The following is a 25,771-nucleotide window of genomic DNA, read 5'->3' as shown; positions in this document are numbered from 1 at the left end:
TATGACCAACCTAGACAGCATATTAAAAAGCAGAGGCATTCCTTTGTCAACAAAGGTTTGTCTGACCAAGACTATGGTCTTTCCAGTGGTCATGTATGGATGTGAGAGTTGGATTATAAAGAAAATTGAGCACAGAATTAATGCTTTTGAACTGTGGTGTTGGAGAAGACTCTTGAGAGTCCCTTGGACTACAAGGAGATCCAACGAGTCCATCCCAAAGGAGATCCATCCTGGATGTTCATTGAAAGGACTGATGTTGAAGCTGAAACTCCAATACTTTGGCCACCTGATGCGAAGAGTTGACTCATTTGAAAAGACCCTGATGCTGGGAAAAATTGAGGGCAGGAGGAGAAGGGGATGACAGAGGACGAGATGGTTGGATGGCATCGCTGACTCAATGGACATGAGTTTGGGTAGACTCCAGGTGTTGGTGGTGGACAGGGAGGCCTGGCATGCTGCAGTTCATGGGGTCACAAAGAGTCGGACATGACTGAGCGACTGAACTTAATGTGGCCATAGCCTTTTTTAAGTAAGTAGCTAAACTCTGATCCTGTAGGCAAGATCAAAGTTGGAGCCTGAAGGGTAGCAGTTTGAAGAGCCCTAAAAGCCTTTTGAGTCTCTGGGAACCCAGCCAGTTTGCTAAGTCTCAGTTGTAAGTTTATATAAAAAGCCATGCAATTCCCCATAACCCAGAACCCAAAGGGGCAATAGCCTGTAATGTCCAAGAATCCTCTCAGCTGTCTTCATGTCATAGGCAGAGGATGATTTAGTACAGGTTTAACTCTAGAAAGTATCCTTCATGTCAATGAATGAAAAATATATGTCTCATTCAGGAATTTCAGGCAATAAATTATAAAGATTACACACTTATTATTCATATATCTTGAATTAGTCTCCCTTTATTATTTGACTTTTTTTACACCCAATATAGGAGTGTTGTATGGACGGTTACAGGGAATTAATAGTCCTTGTTCCTTTAAATGTTCAATGATGGGTTTTAACCGTTCCTTAACCTCGGGCTTTAATGGATACTGCTTTGATGTGGAAATAGGTGAGGGTCTTTGAGCTTGATAAGAAACAGCACTTTGTGTTCAACCCAGTTTTTATCAGCCAACAGTGTAGGATTTACATTTTGTGAAATTAAAAATAGTGGGTTCCATATTCGTGAAATCAGAGGCCTGGATCTTGTTCAGTATATCCCTCCCCAGAAGGGGTGAGGGAGTCTCCAGCATGATTAGAAACTCATGAGAAAATAGCACAGAGTCCCAGTTGCCACTTAAAAGATGGCTGACATAATAGCATTTGACTCATCCAGACAGCCCCATTACAGTAGTGGATTGGGAGGAAGTGGGCCAGGAGCGTCAGTGAGCACAGAGAAAGTTGCCCCAGGGCCCATCCAAAAGAAAATCAACTGATTGCCCACTCTCCACCCCCCCACCCGCCTACCCCCTGCCCCCGGGCCACAGTTATTAATACCCAGGATTCCTCAGGTGTAATTAGGATGTGAGCTTGTGTAGGGACCCCCGGGCACCTTCCATCTGGATTGTCTTGAGAGTCCGACCCCTGGGGCCAACATCTTGGAGGGCAGTCTCTTCTCTAGTATGGTCCTTTGCAGACTGGATATTGAGCTGGGGTTGACTTAGATACTTGAGGGCAATTGCGCTTGAGATGCCCTGTCTTCCACAGTAATAAGAAGTCCATCCCTTTTCACCTCGGTTCCTCTGGGCATTTTTCCTCAGGCTGTTTCAGAGCAGATCTAACAACCATTATTGGTTGCCTGGTTCTTTTTTCCTCCTATTTTCCTCCTCATATTCTCTATCATAATATACAATCTGAGTCAGCTGTAACAATTTTTTAAAGACTGATTTGGTCCAAATGCTTGTTTTTGTAACTTAAGACAGATATCTGGAGGTGACTGAGTGAGAAATCTATCTTTTAAGAACATTTCTCTCCATATTTTGGGGATCAATGTCACTAAACTTGCAGAATTTACCAGGGGTTTCCTTCTCTTCCTGTTCTGTCAGTCAACTTAGCATAGCTTAAAATCTTAGCATGTGCTCGTTTGAGTCTTTGAAGAATGCATCCTGCAAAGTGGCTCTGATTCCACCTTCCTTTAGCTGTGTTATCATCTCAGTCTTGTATTCATAGGTACTGTCATTGACTACAGTTTGTATCATCAGGATCTATAGTTTCCATTCCAGAGAGCTTTAAAAGTATGCTATTCATCTCTGTGCCAGTAAATTTCTTGATGGTGAAAGAATATTCACTAGGACATCCAATAGTTGTGGTTAAATAAGTTGGCCATAAAGATCTCTTGTATCATTCCATATATGATTCCATACAAAGTATGCTTCCTGGGCTTCCCAGGTGGTGCTAGTGGTAAAGAACCTGACTCCCAATGTAGGAGGCATAAGAGATGCAGATTCAATCCCTGGGTCAGGAAGATATCCTAGAAGAGAGCATGGCAACCCACTCCAGTATTCTTGCCTGGAGAATCCCATGGACAGAGGAGCCTGGTGGGCTCCACAGGGTCGCAAAGAGTCAGACACAGCTGAGGTAAAGTGGCACACATGCCCACATAAGCACAATGGAATGATATAAATAAGATGAAATAGTACAGAATTATATGTTCATAAGTATTTTTCTTTCTTCTATAGTATGAGTGAGAAATGTTGACATTACAGATTCTAGGATTTATGTTACCTCAGATTTCCTTTAGCCTATGATTGATGTTACAGCCACTCTTCTGAATCTTCTGAAACCACATAAATTCATTTCACACAGGTCAACCTTAATCTGATACCTTCTGAATCTTTTACTCTTGGTGTTTCTCAGGTCCCTGTCTATACAAATTAGCATCTTAATGTAATAATTTTAGTGTGTGATGTATCTTCTCAAGGCAGACTTTGCACTATTTTATCATTCATGTCAATTTCCAACTGTGTTTCATATTAAGAGCACTTTCAGAATTTTACACCATTTCATATTGCATGAATCTTTCTCTCTAAACTGTCGTCTTGGATTTTTCCTTCTTTGAGTGCTGAGAATTTTCAGAATCTAAATGTGATTTACTCATCAACCATTAGATCATGGCCTGAAGCACAGTTTTCCTTATACTGAATTTAATGTTCTTTAAAATATATCATTTCACTTCTGATTTCACATATCTAAAATACATTATATTTTAGATATATATATTATTATATATATAATATATTATATATATAATTATATATATCAGCTAAGCATTTAAAAATTTTAAACAAGGAAACCACAAATTTATTATTTGTTTTGTTTTTGTTTTATATATCTATTTATTGTTTAAAGTAGGTATGATTTTTCAAGCAACATATTGCACTGTACTGATATGTCTCTAATTCACAAAAGTACTCTTTCAATTTCACAAATACTCTTGGTCACATTTCCACATTTGGAATTTTTTTGGAAATATGCATAAGAGCTTAAGTGACAAAGCAAATTTAAGTATGCACATTTATTTACACAAACATCTATGAGAAAATTTATTAATGGTAATTCTATTTTACAGACAAAGAGAGATTCAGAATGCATGCACACACACACACACACACACACATATATATATATTCACTTTTCCCTGACTCCTATGTTATTGCTTTTTATTGTTCCATCTTACCAATGTGTGTGGTGTGTTTGTGTGTGTGTGTGTTTCAACACTTCTGATAAAAATCCTTACTTAAAATTCTATTATAATTATCTTATAAGAGACAGTTTATCCAGAAGACACATTAATGATTATATTCATTTTTTTCTTATTTCTAAATAGTAGCAGCTGGTGCTTGAACTTTATCCATTACATTTCCTGCATCTGAGCCTCTCTTCCGGGGATAATTGAAAGATTTTAAAAATAGTGTGTTTAAAATAACCAGACATTTATTTTTATCATTAATTTACTCTTCTATACCAATATATGAAGATGATGTTTCATATTCTAGTATTATAATACAAAGTTGATTTTTAAAGATGAATTTCTTTAAACATTTTCCCTTTTCTTTCTCAAAATAACAAAACATTAACTCTAAGTGGAGGACTTCTGGGGTTAAATATATATGCAATATTTCATTTTACAGTCTGAGAATATTTTGTCATTTTTTGAACTTTGAAATTACTTGTAATAATATATTTATAGTTTTAAAATTGAAATAAATGTGCTTCATATAAAATATTTTTAAAAATGCAACAAAGAAAGAATATAACAAACTTTTAAATTTTCATGAAAAAATATTTTTTAAGGTAAAATAATTATCGTAATGAAAACATAATATAAAGAAATGTACATTTTCTTCAATGTATACTAAATTTGCAGATCTGGAATGGCTATTTTTTTCATTTAAATAAAATAATCTTTCACTAATTACAGGCCTTCCCCAAGAACTCTGCATGAGTAATTTTTTTTTTATTGTTTTAGAAATGTTTTTGAAATTATTCTCACAAGATCACAGCTAACTAACTTATCAAGATAAACAAAACATTTCTTACAAATTTATCTTGCCATTTTAGTTCTACTCTTAATCATTGATATTAAAATATTGTGCTTGCATTCTCAGTTGGTTCAGCCATGTCCAAGTCTGTGCAACCCTGTGGACTGTAGCCCACCAGACCCCCTGTCTATGGGCATTCTCCAGGCAAGAATACTGGGGTGAATTGCTATGCCCTCTTCCAAAGGATCTTCCCGACTCAGGGATCAAACCTGTGCCTCATGTCTCCTCCATTGGCAGGCATGTTCTTTACCACTAGTGCCAACTGGGAAGTCCAATAATACTGAGATCTAGTCTTTGTTAGGGTTTCTTGTTTGAAATTAATGTATCAAGATACCTGTTTAGATCATTTTTTAAAGTACTACATTATATTTAGTTTACTCTTTAGTATTTTCACAGCATACATAAATGCACTATGAGAGAATACATGGAAGTATATTCTGTTTATACTAATTGCAAATGTTTTGTTTTTAGTTTTCTGTTTTTTTTTTTTTTTTTTTTTGTACTGAACTCGGAGCTATTGAAAATTTAGCAATAGCAATTCACTCAAACATTTAACGACTATTTATGTGTGCCAGGCACTTCTGTTGGATTTTGAGATATAAACGCCTTTACCAAAAATATATTCTTGCATTCTATGAAACAAACAAATATAAAGTAGCTGATTTATTCCACAAATAGTTAATGAACTCCTAAAATATTTATATGCCAGAGATGTATTTAAATCATACTAGGTAGTTAGCATATCTGGGTAAACTGCAACCTCACAAGCTATGAAGATTAAAATATATCTTTCTGAAAGAATTAATATTTAAACTGATCTCTGAAGGAGTAAAGTTATTCATGAGAATCTCAATGTGTTATGCAAGTTTCAGGTAAAGAAAAAATATGCGTGTGAAAACTTTAGAAGAAAGAAATTTAATACACAGCAGGAAGTAGAATTAGTTAGTATTCCTAGAATTAAAGATTGAGCTGAAGAGTATTTAAAGTTGAAGTATCAGATCAGATTGGAACTTATAACATGATTTGTTATTTGAACCAAGGAGGCAATAAACACTGGGAGCTGCTTGGCAGTGTGCAGAATTTATGATGTAATAGTTTTGGATTGGCACATAGGTGGGCATCTTAAAGGGAAAAGAGATTGGTAATTTGGAGGGGTTAACTTTTTTAAAGTTAGTGTTGTGTTAGTTACTCAGCAGTGTTGTCTGACTCTTTGTGACCTCATGGATTGTAGCCTGCCATGATTTTCTGTCCATGGAATTCTCCAGGTCAGAATACTGGAGTGGATTGCCATTCCCCTCTCCAGGACATCTTATCAGCTCAGGGACTGAACCAAGATCTCCTTCATTGCAGGCAAACTCTTTTCCGCAGTTTAATCTTTCAGATGTAACTGTGTCCTTTTCCATGAGCTGTTATTTCTGCCTAATTCATATATTGTTTGGAAAAATAGATGCTTTATAACAGGTTTGTTTGGAAGAGGCAAAGTAAATGATGTTTAGGTCTGAATTGTTTAGCACAGGGACAGAATTGCATGTTGGCCAGCTCTCCACCATTAAGAAATGAATAATAATAATGTGGGAAGAAAAGACAGTAATATCCTTGACAAAAGCAGTTTCATTAAATGGGTGGTTGGGGAAGTAGGATTGCAGTGGATTGAGGAGCATTCAGGGAGTCAGGGATTAAGATAAAGGGTACAGACAATACCTTCAAGACATGGTTGGGAAAGGTAGTAGAAAGGAACAGCTATGGCTGGAGTAATTCAAGAAGTTGTTAACTGATAGGATCACAAATCATGAAGAGGCGAAAAGACAGCTTACTTGGGGTCTTAGAATTTCAAAGTGAGATCAGAAATTCTGGAGGGAACCAGAATAATATACCACTGGAAGACATCCCCTGGGGGCAATCTTCCAATTACAAATAAAGACACAGCTAGGTGGAGCACAGGGAAAAGAAAAAGAAAGAAAGTGAAGTCGCTCAGTCATGTCCGACTCTTTGCGAGCCCATGGACTAATGTAGCCCACCAGTCTGCTCCATCCATGGGATTCTCTAGACAAGAATACTGGAGTGGGGTGTCATTTCCTTCTCCAGGGGATCTTCCCAACCCAGGGATCGAACCCAGGTCTCCTGCATTGCAGGCAGACCCTTTAACCTCTGAGCCACCAGGGAAGCCCTGGAGTGCAAGGAAAAGAAGTGTTAAAGGTGAAATTAAATCATGGTCTGTTAACACTTGAGTTGCCTAGAAGCCTTCTTTGTTGGGATACGAAAGGTTTATTATAGCAATATGTTTTATTGTTACACAGTGAGGTAAAGGTAGGTGTTTGGAAGTTGAATCCAGTGCTTCCAGGTAATTGCCAGTTCCTGTTGAAAGAAACATTTTTAGAAAACTGTTGGGGGCTGCTAGGTGTTATCTGGTTCTTCTGACAAAGAAGAAAAAGTAGCTGTGGCACAGTTAATTAATAGGATATTCTGGGACAATAGATGAATTCTGAATAAGACATAGTAGTGGGATGATAGAAAGATCGAAGATAGCCAAGGCAAGAGGATCCCAGTATTCAATCAGTCTGGAGTGTTGATGGTGATCCAACTGTCTGTTAGATTTCCTCCAGTGGCTAGACTTTGGGAAATGCAGATTTCCCAGGCATATAGGGTCTGGATGGATTTTGAGAGAGATAATGATAATACTGGAGAAGGAAATAGCAAGGCAAAGAACATTAATAAATCCATAGCTACATGGAGGAGTCCCAAAATAAATATCTGGTCTTTCATAGTCAAAATCAAAGGACCAAAAGACCAGAGTCTTGTCCTCTAAACTTTCATTCCAGGCATAAATTCATTGCAAATGTTTTCACTCACTGAAAATTTTGTGTATAAGAAGAAATGTGAGAAGGTAAGAAGGAAGAGTGGCAAGCTGATGCATCAGTTATTACATAATGAAGAAGATATAGCAATTCCCTGATGACAGCAATTAGAACAAAGGTAATGACAGAGATTTAAACAGATTTAATCAGGGACCATGCTGACTACTGGCCTGGTCCAGAGTCTTGGAAGAGTTGTCTGCATCACATACCATCAACTTCACATCAGAGTCAGTTTAAGTTCTAGGTCTCCAGGTATTTCAGAGGCCCACTCAGGTAGGGAAGCCTTTTTTTTTTTTTTAAAGGGGAAATGGGATTCTAAGAGGTAATACTTTTATGTTTAGCAGCACAAAGTTTGTTTGAAAGTACCTGATGGGACCTCTTTCATCTGGGCTGTAAGGAATCCTTTGCAAGCTATCTTTTTCAATAAACATAGTCCCCTGGCTGTTAATTGTGTTATTTTATATGGTCTCCTGGGAGCTCACTGTGTAAAGATTTTTCAGTCAGGTACTCATTTTTCTTTACAGGCTTAATGACACTTTAACAATAATATAAAAGATCTCCCTTGACTAGAAGGAGCTCATCTAACCCTGCGCCAAAAATCATGAATTTCTAGTATTTATTTCTAAGGGTGAATATTTGTTTTCCAAAGTGTGTAAATCTTACATTTAATAGAGCAATTGGTAGAAATTAAGGCAAAAAAAAAAAAAAAAATTGAAAGCCTCAGAGAGTTTTACCAATTGAGTTTTGATAATGACATTGGTTTTTCTACTAGACCAGAAAATTGAGGCTAATAGGCACAATGGAAATGCCAGATTTCACAAACAACATTTGAAATTTGTGCAGTGAAAAGGCTACCTTTGACACTATGTAATTCCTAGGGAATTTCCTAAATAAGAATAATCCTTTCCAACTATATTTTGGTCACTGCCAAGGCAGTGACTCATCTGCAAGAAAAGGCTTCCATGCATTGGGAATTCATGCAAATCGTCCCCAGAATATATTTGTATCCTTGAGAGGAAGACAGCTGGATAAAATACCGTTACCAGATAGCAAAGGGACCTGGAAGCAAAGGAAAGTGGTCTTGAGGAGTATGAATAAGCTTTCCTAAGTTATACCTAGGTCATATCTGACACCTCTGACGTTTTGGCTGCCTATGAGAGAGGTTTCCAAAAGTATTGTTTTCCCCAACTATTTTTTATCAGTATCCCCAGTATGGTTTCTTGAGTGACTACAGGGCAGCTGTTTGGCCCCTAACAAAGCCCAGTATCTTACTTGAGTTTGGGAAAATTGGAGCTTTTGCCTTAAGGCCTTATGCCCTTAGTGTGCTAGTGAGTGAGGAGGTGTAGGTTGTCCCCGAGGCTTGCTTCCTCAATGGGAGAACATAGCAAACATTTGTCAACATATTGGCATGAAGTGGTCATAGGCAAAATATACATTGGCCAAATCTTAGTTCAATATCTGTGAAAAATAAATGGGGCTTTCCACGAAGCTCTAAGACACAAAGTAAATTGACATCTTACCCACATAAAGATAAGCAGGTACTGACACCTATCTGGATGTATAGAAATGCTGAAGAAAGTACTACATAAATCTCTAACTGTAAAAAGCTGTGGGCTTCCCCAGTGGCTCAAACGGTAAAGAATCTGCCTGCAATGTGGGAAACCGGGGTTTGATCCCTGGGTTGGGAAGATCCCCTGGAGGAGGGCATGGCAACCCACTCCAGTATTCTTGGAGAATTCCATGGACTAAGGAGCCTGGAGAGCTACAGTCTATGGGGTCGTGAAGAGTCAGACATGATTGAGCAAAAACACATACAAAATCTACGTGTTTGTAAGGATTTTGAGAATAGTGTGAGGGATGGGGACCACAGGGAGATGTGGTATTACTGTATTGTTTATGGCTCAAAGATCTTGAATGAAATGGCTGCCTGCATTATGAAATTTGTGTATGGGAAGGACTATTGTGTTACAGGGACTTGTTCATGGGATTATGAGGCCCCTTTAGGGGTATCCCTTGGCAATGGGACACATTTTTTCCTAGGGCTTCAGGTCTGAGAAGGTTTTGCCTCAAGGGAGGCAAAGGTTTACTAGGGTCTGCTGTTCTTCAGTCACTAAGACGTGTCTGACTTTTTGCAACCCCATGGACTACAGCACACCAGGCTTCTGTGTCCTTCACTGTCTGCTGGAGTTTGCTTAAACTCAGGTCCATTGAGTCCGTGCTATCCAACCATCTCATCCTCTGTCACCCCTTTCTCCTTCTGCCCTCAGTCTTTCCCAGAATTAGAGTCTACCTGAATCTTAATTGATGAGGCTGAATGAATGTGTCCGATGCCATTTAAAGAAGTAGTCCATAAGTTAGGAGGAACAGAATCTAGCAAATCTTTGTGACTGGGAATTGACAAAACAGCAGCAAGGAAGGGGACTCTTAACATTAGGACTGGAGTTAGGATCAGATCTGGAGGGGTCAAGAATTTATAGATGTATTTCCCCTTTGTGGGGAAAAGGAAAAAAATTGCTTGTAATAATTGCTGGAGGTTTCAGCCCAAAAAGTAGAGAAGGAAAAAGAAGAAACTGGTAAGTTCCTAGAAAAGACCCTATCTAAAAAACAAGGGACCCAATATATTTAGCTTGGTATCTGTGTTGGAAACTCCCACCATTTGTGCCTTTCCTGTGCTCTGAGAAAGGGTGATCCTGAGGCTGGCGGGGTTCAAGACAGACATTTGTTCTTATGTCTACAAGAGCAGTAATAGTCTTGGATTCTATAAAAAGTCCAATTCTCCCCATAGTGTTAATGAAATATTGAGATGACCCCAACACTCTCCTCAGATCATGCTTATTTGTGAGTATCTAGGAAAGGGGGATATCTGTCAAATTTCTCAGAAAGTTCTTTAAACCAATCAGGACAGGAGATTTGGGCACTGATAGGGCCTTCTTTTTAACTTTGGGTAATTCTTCAAACGGCCAGGCAGCTGATAGTGGTAGGGACCTGTACTCTAGAAGGGCCCTTGAGAATTTGTCTTTCCATTTGCTGCAGCTGCAAATCCATCGTATTCGTGGTCTTAAGCTTTTCTGTGCAGTGGTTGTTATAGATAGCTGATTAGTCAAGTTGACCAGATCATGAGTGTCCATTGTTTTCCAATTTAATTGTTCCCATTTCATCAGCAATAGATTTTCTCATTAATTTCCCAATAAAGATTGAACTAAAGATTATTTCATTGAGTTAAAGAGGATTTTGCCACAGGAGATGGCAGAGTTTTCCCAGAATATTTTCTGAGGGCATGAGTAATAACTATGAACAATTTCATCAGGTCTTTGTGTAGAGACTGAATTTTCCTTCAGTCAATGGAGTGAGAAAAACACAAGGAATTTCCTCACTAAGGTTGGTCCCACAACACTGATGTCCTTTCTATGGATATCATCTAAAGGGTGAAGCCAGACAGCAGTAGTTTTCCATTGTCTGACTTGGTTTTATCTAAGATTTTCATTAGTTGATACAAGTCAGAGAATTCTGGATCATAGGTGTATATCACAAAGTTACAGTCTCAAAAGCACAGCATTGGGAAATTCCTTAAGTTTGGCACATAATTCTGCTGGGGACAAAGACCTGCATTCTACCAGATAGTGGATATCAGCATGGCTGGAAGTAGTGACAAAGGGAAAAGCATTTATGGGAAGACTACTGGGTAGGAAGATTTTGGGAATGGAACAGGAGAGTCAGAAAGATACAATGGCATTGGGAATTCCCTGGTAGTCCAATAGTTAGAGCTCCATGCTTCTACTACAGGTTGAACAGGTTTTATCCCTGATTGGGGAACTAAGAGCTCACATGTTACGTGGCAGAGGCAAAAAAAAAAAAAAAAAAAAAAAGGGAAAGACAAAATGGCAGCTGAGCAAGTTCTGAGTAAATTGCTGAAGGAGAAGGAAAGGTGGAAGAAGGCTCTTGACCCATGTTTAGAGTATTTGTTGTTGTTTAATCACTAAGTCATATTTGACTCTTTTACAACCCCATGGACTATAGCCTGTCAGCATCCTCTGTCCATGGGATTTCCCAGGCAAGAATACTGGAGTGAGTTGCCATTTCCTTCACCAGGTGATCTTCCCATTCCAGGGATCAAATGCAGGGAATAAGGCACAGATTTTTATTTGTAGGAAGGAACTTAGAAACAGTATTTGAAAGTGAAATAATTTTTGATTCACAGATCTTTTGGGTTTCATGAGTTCATTGGGAGACTTTATATATCAATGGAAAAAGACTTCCCTCTCTATTTGCTTAGTTTCAGACCTTTTAGCTTCTAATTATACACACAAAAGACAAGTTTTGGAATTTCAAAAACTCCCTGTTGTGGCTAGATCAATTTTATGCCATGAAGTGATGGGACCAGATGCCATGATCTTAGTCTTTTGCATGTTGAGTTTTAAGCCAGCTTTTACACTCTCCTCTTTCACTTTCATCAAGAGGCTCTTTAGTTCCTCTTCACTTTCTGCCATAAGGGTGGTGTCATCTACATATCTGAGATTATTGATATGTCTCGTGGCAATCTTAATTCCATCTTGTGCTTCATCCAGCCCAGCATTTTGCCTGATGGACTCTGCTTATAAGTTAAATAAGCATGGTGACAATATACAGTCTTGATGTACTCCTTTGTGCATTTTGAGCCAGTTTATTTTTCTATGTCTGGTTCTAACTCTTGCTTCTTGCCCTACACACAGGTTTCTCAGGAGGCAGGTAGTAAGGTGGTCTGATATTCCCATCTCTTTAAGAATTTTCCAATTTTTTGTGGTCCACAGAGTCAAACTGGAGGAGGAAATGGCAACCCATTTTAGTATCCTTGCCTGGAGAATCCCATGGACAGAGGAACCTGGTGGGCTACAGTCCATGGGATCTCAAAGATTTGGACACGACTGAGCAACTAACACACACACACACACACACACACAGTCAAAGGCTTTAGTGTAGTCTATGAAACAGAGGTGGTTTTTTCTTTCTTTTTCTTTTTTTCTTTCTGGAATTCCCTTGCTTTTTCTATGATCCAACAGACATTGGCAATTTTATCTCCAGTTTCTCTGCCTTTTCTAAATCCAGCTTGTGCATCTGGAAATTTTCAGTTCAGGTACTGTTAAAGCCTATCTTGGAGAATTTTGAATATTACTTTCTTAGCATGTGAAATGAGTGCAATTGTGTGGTAGTTTGAATATTCTTTGGCATTGCCCTTCTTTGGGATTGGAATGAAAACACCTTTTCCAGTCCTGTAGCCACCACTGTTGAGTGACATAGTTCTTTTCAAAAGGTCAAAAATAGTTTTTCTTATTTTTATTGTTTAAATACTTTGGTTCAGGAAATCTTAAATATGTTTAAATTTGAATGGGAAGAAGTCATATTAGACTTTTAAAATTGTGTTTCTTAAAACTAGAGGCTTTAGGGATTTCCCTGGTGGTTCTGAGGCTAAGACTCTGCTCTCCCAATGCAGGGGGCCCATATTTGATCCCTGGTCAGGGAACTAGATCCCATATGCTAGAGGCTTTATATTATTGAGTCACAATAAGAATAAAAATTACTATGTCATATCACAACAGCAGTTAGACTCTCAGATTAGAAAGAGGCTATAAAGTTTATTTAGTTTGAAGACATAAAATTCAATAATTCAATGTCAGATTTTTCTGGCATTTTAGATACAGAAAACTTTATAAAGATATGACATCTATATCTTAAAATTTTAAGATTGTATTTATTAAAACAATAAGCCTAGGTATATAATAAGTCTTCATTATACAGTGAACTTTAGCTTAAAATTCATAAGCATCCTGAAACTGCTTTTTATATCTTGAGCCAAAATTTAAGAACAACAAGCCTTACTCAAGTCTGAGACCAGGAAAAGATTTAAGAGGAAATGTGTAAGCACTGTGACAGTGACTTTATAAGGAGAAAATAGCATCAAATCAACATAACTGCTTTTCTCACAATTCAACTACTCTTCAAGAAAAGTGACTTGTTTTAATATATAACATGAAAAAACAAGGCATTAGAAATTTTAGGAAAGAAATCTAGGAATGAATATGAACTCTGAAAAAATAATTTTTGAGGCTAGTTTCTAACTCTGTTCTTTTAAGACTTATTCTCAAAGTAGTTTCGAATTCTTCAGAAAAGGCTCAAGTCCCTGTTATAATCATTTGCTAATGTACCTAGGTTATGTTAAAAAAAAAAAAAAAAAAGACTACCTTGACAGTAATTAGCTTTTTGACTTTGCCTGGATCTTGTCAAATTCTATGTATGCCCTGTTTCATTTTATGTCTGTGGTCTCACCAAGCTCTAAAACTGAAAGTAAAATAAATTATATTTTTCCTTATCTCCTCTAATATTGCATCAATCACAATTTGAGTGACTTGAAAATAAAATATACTAGATCATTTTCCCAATAACATTTCCCAAGCTATGAAATTCTTAATGAGGTGTAAAACTTTCTGCCCTAAGTACATTATTTAACTTGTAGAAAGTTAACATAAGGATCTGAATTTATCCCAAAACTCCTAGAAACCTATCTGGAGCCATTTTGCAGGGCTATCTCTAATATCTTGACTTTTAGACATTATATAGTCATGCAGTCTGATACCAGACCAGAAATATCAGGGTCTTAAAGGGGCATTCTTGATCTAATTGGCAACTTACAGTTCTGACTCTATTCTCCTTAGTTAAATGAGAGTCAATAATATTATGCTCATTTTAGATTTAAAGATGTATCCTTCAGGGACTTTTGTGACATTTCTGTTCAGTGTGTTAATGTCTGAAATAATTCTGTTATTCTTGTCACATATACCTAAGCCTGAATTTCTAAAATATATGCTGGAAAATACCATATTCTGGGGTTGTAATTTGCAAACTTATGAAAGGAAGACAAATACTATAACAATTTTTCTGTTAACTATTTAAAACATTTATTATTGCTATTAAATATTTTAAGGAAAACATGCAAATTCTGATGAAAATAACCATGTTACAAAGGAAAATATTACAGATAACAGAGAATACACATAATTTTAATGGATTTATATTCATAAACTTGTCTGTATATTCGTTTGGGTGTTTGATGAATACAAAAACATCTTCTGGAAATAATACCAAATATGTTTTTTCTTATCTAACTCTAATGTTGTTTTGTTTATCTGTTTGTTTGTTTTTGCTTACATTACACTGGCAAGGCCCTACAGAAAAATGTTTGTTTGTTTGTTTTTTCATTTATTTTTATTAGTTGGAGGCTAATTATAGAAGGGGTAACACTAGTAGATTTTGTTGTTAATCTCAAGGTGAAAAAGATTTAACAAAATCTGATATTTGCTGTATGAATGAATGAAGTGGTTTATATAATTAAAAATTTTCCTTTAAGTCCAACTTAGTTTTGATGCATTACCAACCATATATTTGATACTTTTATTATTTGTATTCATTTCTCTTTTCACATACTTTTCTGTATTTGGTTGCTAATATTTTCTTATAATTTATACAAATATCTTTAAGAGAGACAATGACCATTAATTTTCCTTCCCTGTGTCATCCTTTCCAGGTTTTGTATCAATGTCATATTTGCCTCATTAAAACACCTAGAGAACATGATCTCTTTTTCCACTCTCTGAAGACAGTCTTTTTATTTTAGTTTAAATATTTTCTACTTATGTTTTCAAATCACTGCTATATTAAAGAATATTAATATTAATGATAATTATTTTCACATCTACTAAATACCTAGCTGTAACCCACCCATCTAAAGATATCTGTAGTACCTGGTGGCCTGTTTCTAATGTTTGTTTTTCTCCTAGTAACTTCTTTATAAGCTTACTATTTTTATTTAATGTCAAGTGTTGTATGCACATACACAAGAAATAAAAGAATCTAAATAAGGTTATCTCTTTCTAATGAGAATTTATTTTGACTGTTTGTTACATTAGAATATCACCTTAATTCAACTGGATATTTCATTGATTCAAATCTAGGTTTCAGCCTTTGTATTATCTTGCCTATTTCCAGTTTCTATGACTTCTAGGATATAATTCTTCAGAAGTTCAATTGAAAGTCATGTATTTGCCAGAGTTTCCTGTTTTTGTTTGCCCTTAAATTCAAATTGTTATCTTTCAAGCTCTGTTAACTTCTAAATGTACTTAACTATTTTTTACTCACCTAGCACTTTTAGGAATCGGCAAATAACCACTAAGGGAAAAGTGGCACACAATAGTGGCCATACCTGAACTTTCCTGCCTATGGTCCCACACTTGCCCTCAAGTTCTGACTGCCTTTGAGGCCAATATCCATTCTTCCACCAAGACACACGGTACCAGCAGAAGTTCTGCTTCAGTTCAGCTCAGTCGCTCAGTCATGTCCGACTCTTTGTGACCCCATGAACCGCAGCATGCCAGGCCTCCCTGTCCATCACCAACTCCCGGAGTTTACTCAAACTCCTGTCCATCAAGTCGGTGATGCCATCCAGCCATCTCATCCTCTGTCGTCCCCTTCCCCTCCTGCCCCCAACCCCCTCCCCCCCCCCCCCCCCCCCCCCAGTATCAGGGTCTTTTCCAATAAGTCAACTCTTCGCATGAGGTGGCCAAAGTATTGGAATTTCCGCTTCAGCATCAGTCCTTCCAATGAACACCCAGGACTGATCTCCTCTAGGATGGACCGGTTGGATATCCTAGCAGTCCAAGGGACTCTCAAGAGTTGTCCACAACACCAAAGTTCAAAAGCACTAATTTTTTGGCGCTCAGCTTTCTTCACAGTCCAACTCTCACATCCATATATGACCACTGGAAAAACCATAGCCTTGACCAGACGGACTTTGTTGGCAAAGTAATGCCTCTGCTTTTTAATATGCTATCTCGGTTGGTCATAACTTTCCTTCCAAGGAGTAAGCATCTTTTCATTTCATGACTGCAATCACCATCTGCAGTGATTTTGGAGCCCAGAAAAATAAAGTCAGCCACTCACTCCACTGTTTCCCCATCTATTTGCCCTGAAGTGATGGGACCAGATGCCATGATCTTAGTTTTCTGAATGTTGAGCTGTAAGCCAGTGTTTTCACTCTCCGCTTTCACTTTCAAGAGGCTTTTTAGTTCCTCTTCACTTTTTGCCATAAGGGTGGTGTCATCTGCATGTCTGAGGTTATTGATAGTTCTCCCGGAAATCTTGATTCCAGCTTGTGCTTCTTCCAGACCAGTGTTTCTCATGATATACTCTGCATATAAGTTCAATAAGCAGGGTGACAATATACAGCCTTGACGTACCACTTTTGTTATTTGGAACCAGTCTGTTGTTCCATATCCAGTTCTAACTGTTGCTTCCTGACCTGCATACAGGTTTCTCAAGAGGCAGGTCAGGTGGTCTGGTATTCCCATCTCTTTCAGAATTTTCCACAGTTTATTCTGATTCACACAGACAAAGGCTTTGGCATAGTCAATAAAGCAGAAATAGGTGTTTTTCTGGAACTCTCTTGCTTTTTGGATGATCCAAGAGACGTTGGCAATTTGATCTCTGGTTCCTCTGCCTTTCCTAAAACCAGCTTGAACATCTGGAAGTTCACGGTTCATGTATTGCTGAAGCCTGGCTTGGAGAATTTTGAGCATTACTTTACCAGCGTGTGAGATGAGTGCAATTGTGCGGTAGTTTGAGCATTCTTTGGGATTGCCTTTCTTAGGGATTGGAATGAAAACAGACCTTTTCCAGTCCTGTGGCCACTGTTGAGTTTTCCAAATTTGCTGGCATATTGAGTGCAGCACCTTCACAGCATCATCTTTCAGGATTTGAAATAGCTCAACTGGAATTCCATCACCTTCACTAGCTTTGTTCGTAGTGATGCTTTCTAAGGCCCACTTGACTTCACATTCCGGGATGTCTGGCTCTAGGTAAGTGATCACACCGTTGTGATTATCTGGGTCATAAAGATCTTTTTTGTACAGTTCTTCTGTATATTCTTGCCACCTCTTCTTAATATCTTCTGCTTCTGTTAGGTCCATACTATTTCTGTCCTTTATTGAGCCCATTTTTGCATGAAATTTTTCCTTGGTATCTCTAATTTTCTTGAAGAGATCTCTAATCTCTCCCATTCTGTTGTTTTCCTCTATTTCTTCACATTGATCACTGAGGAAGGCTTTCTTATCTCTCCTGGCTATTCTTTGGAACTCTGCATTCAAATGGGAATATCTTTCGTTTTCTCCTTGGCTTTTTGTTTCTCTTCTTTTCACAGCTATTTGTAAGGCCTCCTGAGACAACATTTTGCCTTTTTGCATTTTTTTTCCCATAGGGATGGTCTTGATCCTTGTCTCCCGTACAATGTCACGAACTTCCATCCATAATTCATCAAGCACTCTGTCTATCAGATGTAGTCCCTTAAATCTATTTCTCACTTCCACTGTATAGTCATAAGGGATTTGATTTAGGTCATACCTGAATGGTCTAGTGGTTTTCCCTACTTTCTTCAATTTAAGTCTGAATTTGGCAATAAGGACAGAATGTGGTCCACTGGAGAAGGGAATGGCAAACCACTTCAGTATTCTTGCCTTGAGAACCCCGTGAACAGTATGAAAAGGCAAAATGATAGGATACTGAAAGAGGAACTCTCCAGGTCGGTAGTTGCCCAATATGCTAATGGAGATCAGTGGAGAAATAACTCCAGAAAGAATGAAGGGATGGAGCCAAAGCAAAAACAGTACCCAGTTGTGGATGGGACTGGTGACAGAAGTAAGGACTGATGCTGGAAAGAGCAATATTGCACAGGAAACTGGAATATTAGGTCCATGAATCAAGGCAAATTGCAAGTGGTCAAACAGGAGATGGCAAGAGTGAATGACGACATTCTAGGAATCAGCGAACTAAAATGGACTGGAATGGGTGAATTGAACTCAAATGACCATTATATCTACTACTGTGGGCAGGAAACCCTTAGAAGGAATGGAGTAGCCATCATGGTTAACCGAAGACTCAGAAATGCAGTACTTGGATGCAATCTCAAAAATGACAGAATGACCTCTGTTTGTTTCCAAGGCAAACCATTCAACATCACAGTGATCCAAGCCTATGCCCCAACCATTAAGGCTGAAGAAGTGAATGGTTCTATGAAGACCTACAAGATATTTTAGAATTAACACCCCAAAAAGATGTTCTTTTCATTATAGAAAGCTGGAATGCAAAAGTAAGAAGTCAAGAAACACCTGGAGAAGCAGGCCAATTTGGCCTTGCAGTACAGAATAAAGCAGGGCAAAGGCTAATAGAGTTCTGCCAAGAGAACACACTGGTCATAGCAAATACCCCCTTCCAAGAACACAAGAGAAGACTCTACACATGGACATCACCAGATGGTCGACATTGAAATCAGATTGATTATATCCTTTGCAGCCAAATATGAAGAAGCTCTATACAGTCAGCAAAAACAAGACCAGGAGCTGACTGTGGCTCAGATCATGAACTCCTTATTGCCAAATTCAGACTTAAATTGAAGTTCTGCTTTGCTGTCATATTATTAGCTTTTTAGGTTCTCAGACTCCTAATTGATGCTGCTTATAGTTGGTAGAAACATTGAGGAGGAAAGAAAATGTTGTGTGTAATTTTGAGCTGACTTTCATGAGTTTACCTTTATTCTAGGTTCTTATTCTTTCAGATCCTAGCTGCCTTAGAAGCTATAAGTATACTCCAGTAGTTATTTTGATATTTCATGTAACTTTTTTCTGGTGTTTCTGGTGAAGGGTTTAGTTAGCGACACTTTATTGCATTGTAACTGGAAGCAAAATACTCCATGTCACTTTCTATCTTGAAATACATTATTTATTCCCTTATTAATGTCATGCATCTAATACAGTTTCATTTTTAAATTGTTTTAAGGATTTATTTTCAGAGAATATAATTGAATCTGCTGGTCCTACCATGCATGTATATTGACAGTGTTCTATATATAAAATATGGTATCTTAATGTCTTTCCTGTGAAACAGACTATAATATTATTAGATATAAGAGCCAAAGTCAAGTATCATGGATTTTATGAAATCCTAAAGCTCAGTGAAGTACAAGCTGGAATCAAGATTGCTAGGATAAATATCAATAACCTCAGATATGAAGATGACACAACCCTTATGGCAGAAAGTGAAGAAGAACTAAAGAGCCTCTTGAAGAAAGTGAAAGAGGAGAGTAAAAAAGTTGGCTTAAAGCTCAACATTCAGAAAACTAAGATCAAGGTATCTGGTCCCACAACTTCATGGGAAATAGATGGGGAAACAGCGGAAACAGTGGCTGACTTTATCTTTTTGGGGCTCCAAAATCACTGCAGATTGTGATTGCAGCCGTGAAATTAAAAGATGTTTACAACTTGGAAGGAAAGTTATGACCAACCTACACAGCATATTAAAAAGCAGAAACATTACTTTGCCAACATAGGTCTGTCTAGTCAAGGCTATGGTTTTTCCAGTAGTCATATATGGATGTGAGAGTTGGACTATAAAGAAAGCTGAACAATGAAGAATTGATGCTTTTGAACTGTGGTGTTGGAGAAGACTCTTGAGAGTCCCATGGACTGCAAGAAGATCCAACAAACCTATCCTAAAGGAGATAAGTCCTGGGTGTTCATTGGAAGGACTGATGTTGAAGCTGAAACTCCAATATTTTGATGGGAAAAGCTGACTTATTTGAAAGGACTCTGATGCTGGGAAAGATTGAAGGCAGGAGGAGAAGGGGATGACAGAGGATGAGATGTTGGATGGCATCACAGACTCAATGGACATGAGTTTGGGTAAACTCTGGGAGTTGATGATCGACAGGGAGGCCTGGCTTGCTGTGGTCCACGGGATCCCAAAGAGTGGGACATGACTGAGCAACTGAACTGAGTTTTTTACATAATTATATATGTATGATTTTGTTTAATCAGTTGGGTACAGAATATGAATCAACAATGTACTTTCAAATTTTTGTCAGTTTTTTCCAAATGGCATTTTATAATTTCTCACAGTAAAAATCACCTAGTTATATAAAACATTTACTTAAACCTCACAAGAATAGTAATTTAGAAACATATAATTAAATGGTCAAACTCAATGTCAAATTGATTAAAGTAACATTTAACTAGTAATTCATTTTAGGGAGGTTATGTTTGTAATTTACCATTTCTCACTGTTGTCAGGTTTATTATCTCCTAATAAATACAGATAACCTATCTTTTAAATTTCTTTAAGATGAGAAAAATTTACAATTCATTTATTGCTTCCTAAAACAAATTGTTTAACCCCAAATGGATTTTTCTGACATATTAATAATAATGGACATAAGAAGAGAAGCTTAAATTTAAAACTAAAACTTTTATGTAGTTCTGAACAATTCGTGGCACTTTATAAACCCCATCTTTTTGTGCTTTTTGTGTGTGGTTTGCAGACTGTCAGAAACTAACCATTTGCTGACACCTCAAAGTGATATGGATTCTGGTAGCTCTGAAGAATTCTATCAGGCTGTGCACCATGCTGAGCAAACATTCAGAAAAATGGAAAGTTATCTGAAGCAACAACAACTCTGTGATGTTATCCTGATTGTTGGGAACCGAAAAATACCTGCACATAGGTATAGTAATCTGTCTTTATCAGAAATTTGAATGCATATATTTAGAATGATGGTCTGGTATATAGATTTTAAAATACTCTACAACTAGAGAAGTAAGAATCCACATTTTTAAGGAAGTTTGGGTAATTTTCTTGGTGAGAGTTATAGTGCTACGTTAACTCATTTTTTTAAGAAGTAAACTTTTTAAGAATCAAAGTAAAGTAAAATGTAAATAGTTCAAAATGAAGCTTCTAATAAGGTTGAAAAATACCCCATTTTATTGACTCACTACTGAGTCATACTAATTGGGAATCAATTTTGACTTAGGGGTATGTACCTAAGCTCTGAAATGAGATATGCTTCTCTGTCAAAATTGAAAGAAAGTCAGGTTATTTTTGGTGTACACTGTCTTTTTCAACTAGGAAATTCATAGTGATATCTTTATTTTAAATTTATTAAAAGTTCTTTAATTTATGGCATACTGATTATTTCTAAGGCCCAATATATTCAAAGATTAATGCATTTTTAAATATTCCTGATTATTTACTTATAAATAATAATTCTAAGTTACATGAATTAGATATCTGATTATTTGTGTCCTATTGATATGCTATTAGTTTATTTCTGAAAATTCATTAAATTTGATGTTGAATTTTTTTCCTCAATTTTTCTATTTATTTTTTTGAGATTTTAATGAAAAAAGAATTTTAATTTAATTTTTGATACTAATTATTTTAAATAGTTGAATATATGGACAAATTGCCTTAGGCTACCTTGATGTATGCCATTTGATACCATTAATACTGATGAATAATAGAAAACAATAAATTGCATAAAATAAATATTTTCAATGTACCTCTCTTTCCCATATTTTTTAACTTATATTGCATTATCTAGATAATATATATGCACCTAAGTGCAAACTATTAAAAGAATTCCAAAATATAAGTGTATTTCCAACATGATAAAAATGTTAAATCGTGGACATTGCATTTAAACAAATACACTAAAAATGCACCGGAAAGAACATTTGACATTGAATAATTCATCTAGATCTTGTGGGGTTCATTTCATTAACTAACTATAACAGCAACTCTAATAATACAATAGTGATAGTCAGTAAATCATGTCCAATTCTTTATAACCCCAAGGACTGAAGCTTGTCAGGCTCCTCTGTCCATGGACTTCTCCAGGCAAGAATACGGGAGTGAGTTGCCATTTCCTTCTCCAAAAATACAATATTCACACTTATTTTGCAAGCACTTCTACGAAATTGCATTATCATTACCAATAGAACAGTTGTATTATCATTATTATTGAGACAGTGTTGCAATATATGTGACAAATATGTAGATTATTCTAACCTATCATCTAAATAACATCTAGATAAAAATTCTGTTAACAAGTGATTTTAATTTCATAATGTAGCTAAATTTATTTTATTTAAATTACCCACTAGTTTAATATGTATATATATATATATATATATATATACTACACTTGATCTTAGCCAAAAGGCCGAGAATATATATATTTGTTCAAGAAGACAGAGGGAGTCACCTCAAAAGTATGTTAACAGATTAAATTCTCATTAATTTTTTAAAGCAGAGCTTTATATAATTTTAATAATCTTATTTTATAGACTTTTATTGGTACTAATTTAGTATTTCTCATTTGAAGCAATTTTAACCAGTATATTGAGGAATTCCCCCATATTAACTATATTCTATTGTTTTCTGTATTACTCTTCTTATCTAGATTGTTAATATTATTTTCTAAATAATTTGGTAAATTATGCATTTATTTTACAACAAATATGACTAAAACATAGTTTGTTTATTGGTTTAGATTACTGGATAACATATTTTAGCAATATATTATTTCTATAAATAATATTAACATTTAAATATGTAATGTGTTTAGCAGATATGAAATTAGATATATTATTGTCAGTTATCTACATTTTTCTTAATATAAGAAAATTTTACCCTGTTCACTAAAATTATTTAAATTAGGATTTATATTTTCTCACTCTGTGGTTTAAAACTTTAGTACTATCCTTTCAGCAAGTAGATACCTAAGTTAAACATACATTAACAAATATGTGAGAAAATATTTATGGGAAGCCTGAAAAAGGCAAGCACTCTTTTTAATCATTGCAAGTATATTGCACCTCCTTGTTTATACTTTTGCAAAACAAAATGACTATAATTAATGCAAAATTAGATCTCTGCTTTAAAAAGTAATAATCTTAGTAGTAGTAACAACTGGATGGATTTTTAATTTATACTGTTATATTTTGATTAGCACAGTTGAATATTGTCTTTGGACAAAATGCATATGATGTCTTAGTCATTAGCAGTGAATAATATGGGACTAATAAGGTAAGTTCAAATAATGGAAACAGAAACAATTTGCATTACGATCTCCTATTCTGCCTGAAAAGGCATTGCAAGTTAAATGTCATAGTCATTTACAAAGATCATGTGTGTTTTCTTTCATATTAATTATCTTGTCATTTGAAACTTTCAAATCAATTCCCACTTAAGTTAACAGATTATGACCATTACTGACTTCCCATAAAATCTTTAGCTTATGTGATGGCATATATATATTTAACCTGATGTAAGTCACAACTATTTATTAATGAAATGTCATGTCTTTATAGGTATATTTAGATTATTGTTAGGCATATTTTTAAGTAGATTAATTCTGAAAGGCTAACAGTATTTAAGATAATCATTAATATATTTTCAGAATTAAAAATAATAAAAATATTGATTTTATCTGTGCTTTAATTTCTCAAAGAAATTCTGAAATACAGACTTCTTATAAATAGTCCATATTAATTGGTTAGCAACTACCAAAACAAAACATTTGAAGGTAAAACTCCAAATTCTAAATATAGGAATTTTTCTTAGGTAGGCTGTCTATAATTAGGTATGTCAGAATCCTGAAAATTAGACTAGCAAGATCAATATTAATAATTTAGACAGTCAAATTTTCAATACTAAAAGAATTAAGGAGTTTTCATGGCTTATTCTCTCATGACATACAAGTACATAATGAAATATGGTTAAGCTTTTGAAAGTTTTTTCCTCCCCTTAGCATTATTAAGAATAAGTGCCTTGTATATAAATAAATGAGAAAATCTTAAACAGTTAACTTCTTGTGAGTTGGAAATAATGGTACTTTTAATTTTATGTGCATAGAAAAAGTGTGAAAGAATCTAAAACATACAGTCAACAATCTTTGTTCTTGGGAAGTAAGGCTCCTAGGCACAATAAAGGAGGCACTGGAATTATTTTTAATGTATAAACATACATATGCTTTGAACTTTTAGTATGAATATTTCAAGATCAAATAAATTCTTAAGTGAAAACTAAAATGATATATGATAGAGAAGAAAGGATCTTGCTCTATAGACCAAATCATTGGGTATCTCAGGAAGCAACCTATTCTATTTTCATTTTCCTGCAGGGGCTTCCCTGGTGGCTTAGACGGTAAAGAATCTACCAAAATGTGGGAGACCCAGGTTTGATCCCTGGGTTGGGAAGATACCGTGGAGAAGGGAATGGCAACCCACTCCAGTATTCTTGCCTGGAGAATTCCATGGACAGAGGAGCCTGGCAGTTACAGTCCAAGGGTTGCAAACAGTAGGACCCAACTGAGTGACTAGCACTTTGACAGTGTATTTATTTATTTCAAGAATCCCTCCAACTAATAAAAATAAATGAAAAAAAAAACTATATATTTATTACTCTAATGTTCTTTTCTGAGCACTAGTATTATGGAAATAGTTGAGGCTAAAAGTAGGAATTGCTATATTTAGAAACATACTTTCATAAGTAACTTAGATATTAATACTCAAGAGTAGGCAAACAGTAATGTTTATCTCCACTGATGGAAAGTTAGTTTACAGATATTTTTTGATGGGAGCAGAATAAATTACAAGAGTTCTTTAAAAACTTCAGAAGAAAAACAAAAAAAATCCCAATGCCTGCTGGCTTCAGTAACTCTAGGCAACTCCCGTTGCACTAGGCTCCGGAAGTGCTCCTGTGGATACAGGATGCCTATGAGGTCCCCTCAACCCAGACTGGGTTCCTTGAGCCCAGGCTTCTGGTTGGCCCGGGCAGGCCAACTACCAGAGATCCAGGCTTTTATCCTTCCCAGTGTCGGGCCACCCCCTTGTGCCGCCAGGTCTAGTGCCAGGCTTGCTTCTGCGGATCCAAAATTTAAGTTGGTTCCCATGGATCTGGGCTTCTTTTGTGGCTCAACTGGTAAAGAATTCTCCTGCAATGCGGGACACATGAGTTTGATACCTGTGTTGGGAAAAGTGAAAGTGAAGTCGCTCAATCGTGTCCAACTGTTTGCTACCCCATGGACTGTAGCCTACCAGGCTCCTCCATCTGTGGGATTCTCCAGGAAAGAACACTGGAGTGGGTTGACATTTCCTTCTCCACGTGTTGGGAAGCTCCCCTGGAAAAGGGAAAGGCCACGCATTCCAGTATTCTGGCCTGGAGAATTCCATGGACTGTATAGTCCATGGGGATGTGAAGAGTTGGATACCACTGAGCGACTTTCAGAGAGCCTGATGAACTATGGATGGATGTTCGTGACATTGTACAGGAGACAGCGATCAAGACCATCCCCATGGAAAAGAAATGCAAAAAGGCAAAATGTTGTCTCAGGAGGCCTTGCAAATAGCTGTGAAAAGAAGAGAAACAAAAAGCCAAGGAGAAAAGGAAAGATATTCCCATTTGATTGCAGAGTTCCAAAGAATAGCCAGGAGAGATAAGAAAGCCTTCCTCAGTGATCAATGCGAAGAAATAGAGGAAAACAAC

General features: G+C 36.4%; 1 protein-coding gene and 1 pseudogene across 1 annotated transcript in view; one reads left to right on the top strand and one right to left on the bottom strand.

The window, feature by feature from the left end:
• Window positions 1-25,771, top strand: part of KLHL1 (kelch like family member 1) — a 481,913-nt gene that overhangs the window by 167,416 nt on the left and 288,726 nt on the right. The window contains exon 2 of the mRNA XM_061133331.1: window positions 20,766-20,948. Coding sequence (XP_060989314.1) covers window positions 20,766-20,948 — 183 coding nt within the window. The remainder of the gene's footprint in view (window positions 1-20,765; window positions 20,949-25,771) is intronic.
• Window positions 22,390-22,457, bottom strand: LOC133049776 (U2 spliceosomal RNA; annotated as a pseudogene).

The sequence above is a fragment of the Dama dama genome, chromosome 30 (assembly GCF_033118175.1).
Source record: "Dama dama isolate Ldn47 chromosome 30, ASM3311817v1, whole genome shotgun sequence".
NCBI classification, from domain to species: domain Eukaryota; kingdom Metazoa; phylum Chordata; class Mammalia; order Artiodactyla; family Cervidae; genus Dama; species Dama dama.
The sequence above is the reverse complement of the archived record's forward strand: the minus strand, read 5'-3'. Positions and strand labels throughout refer to the sequence as shown.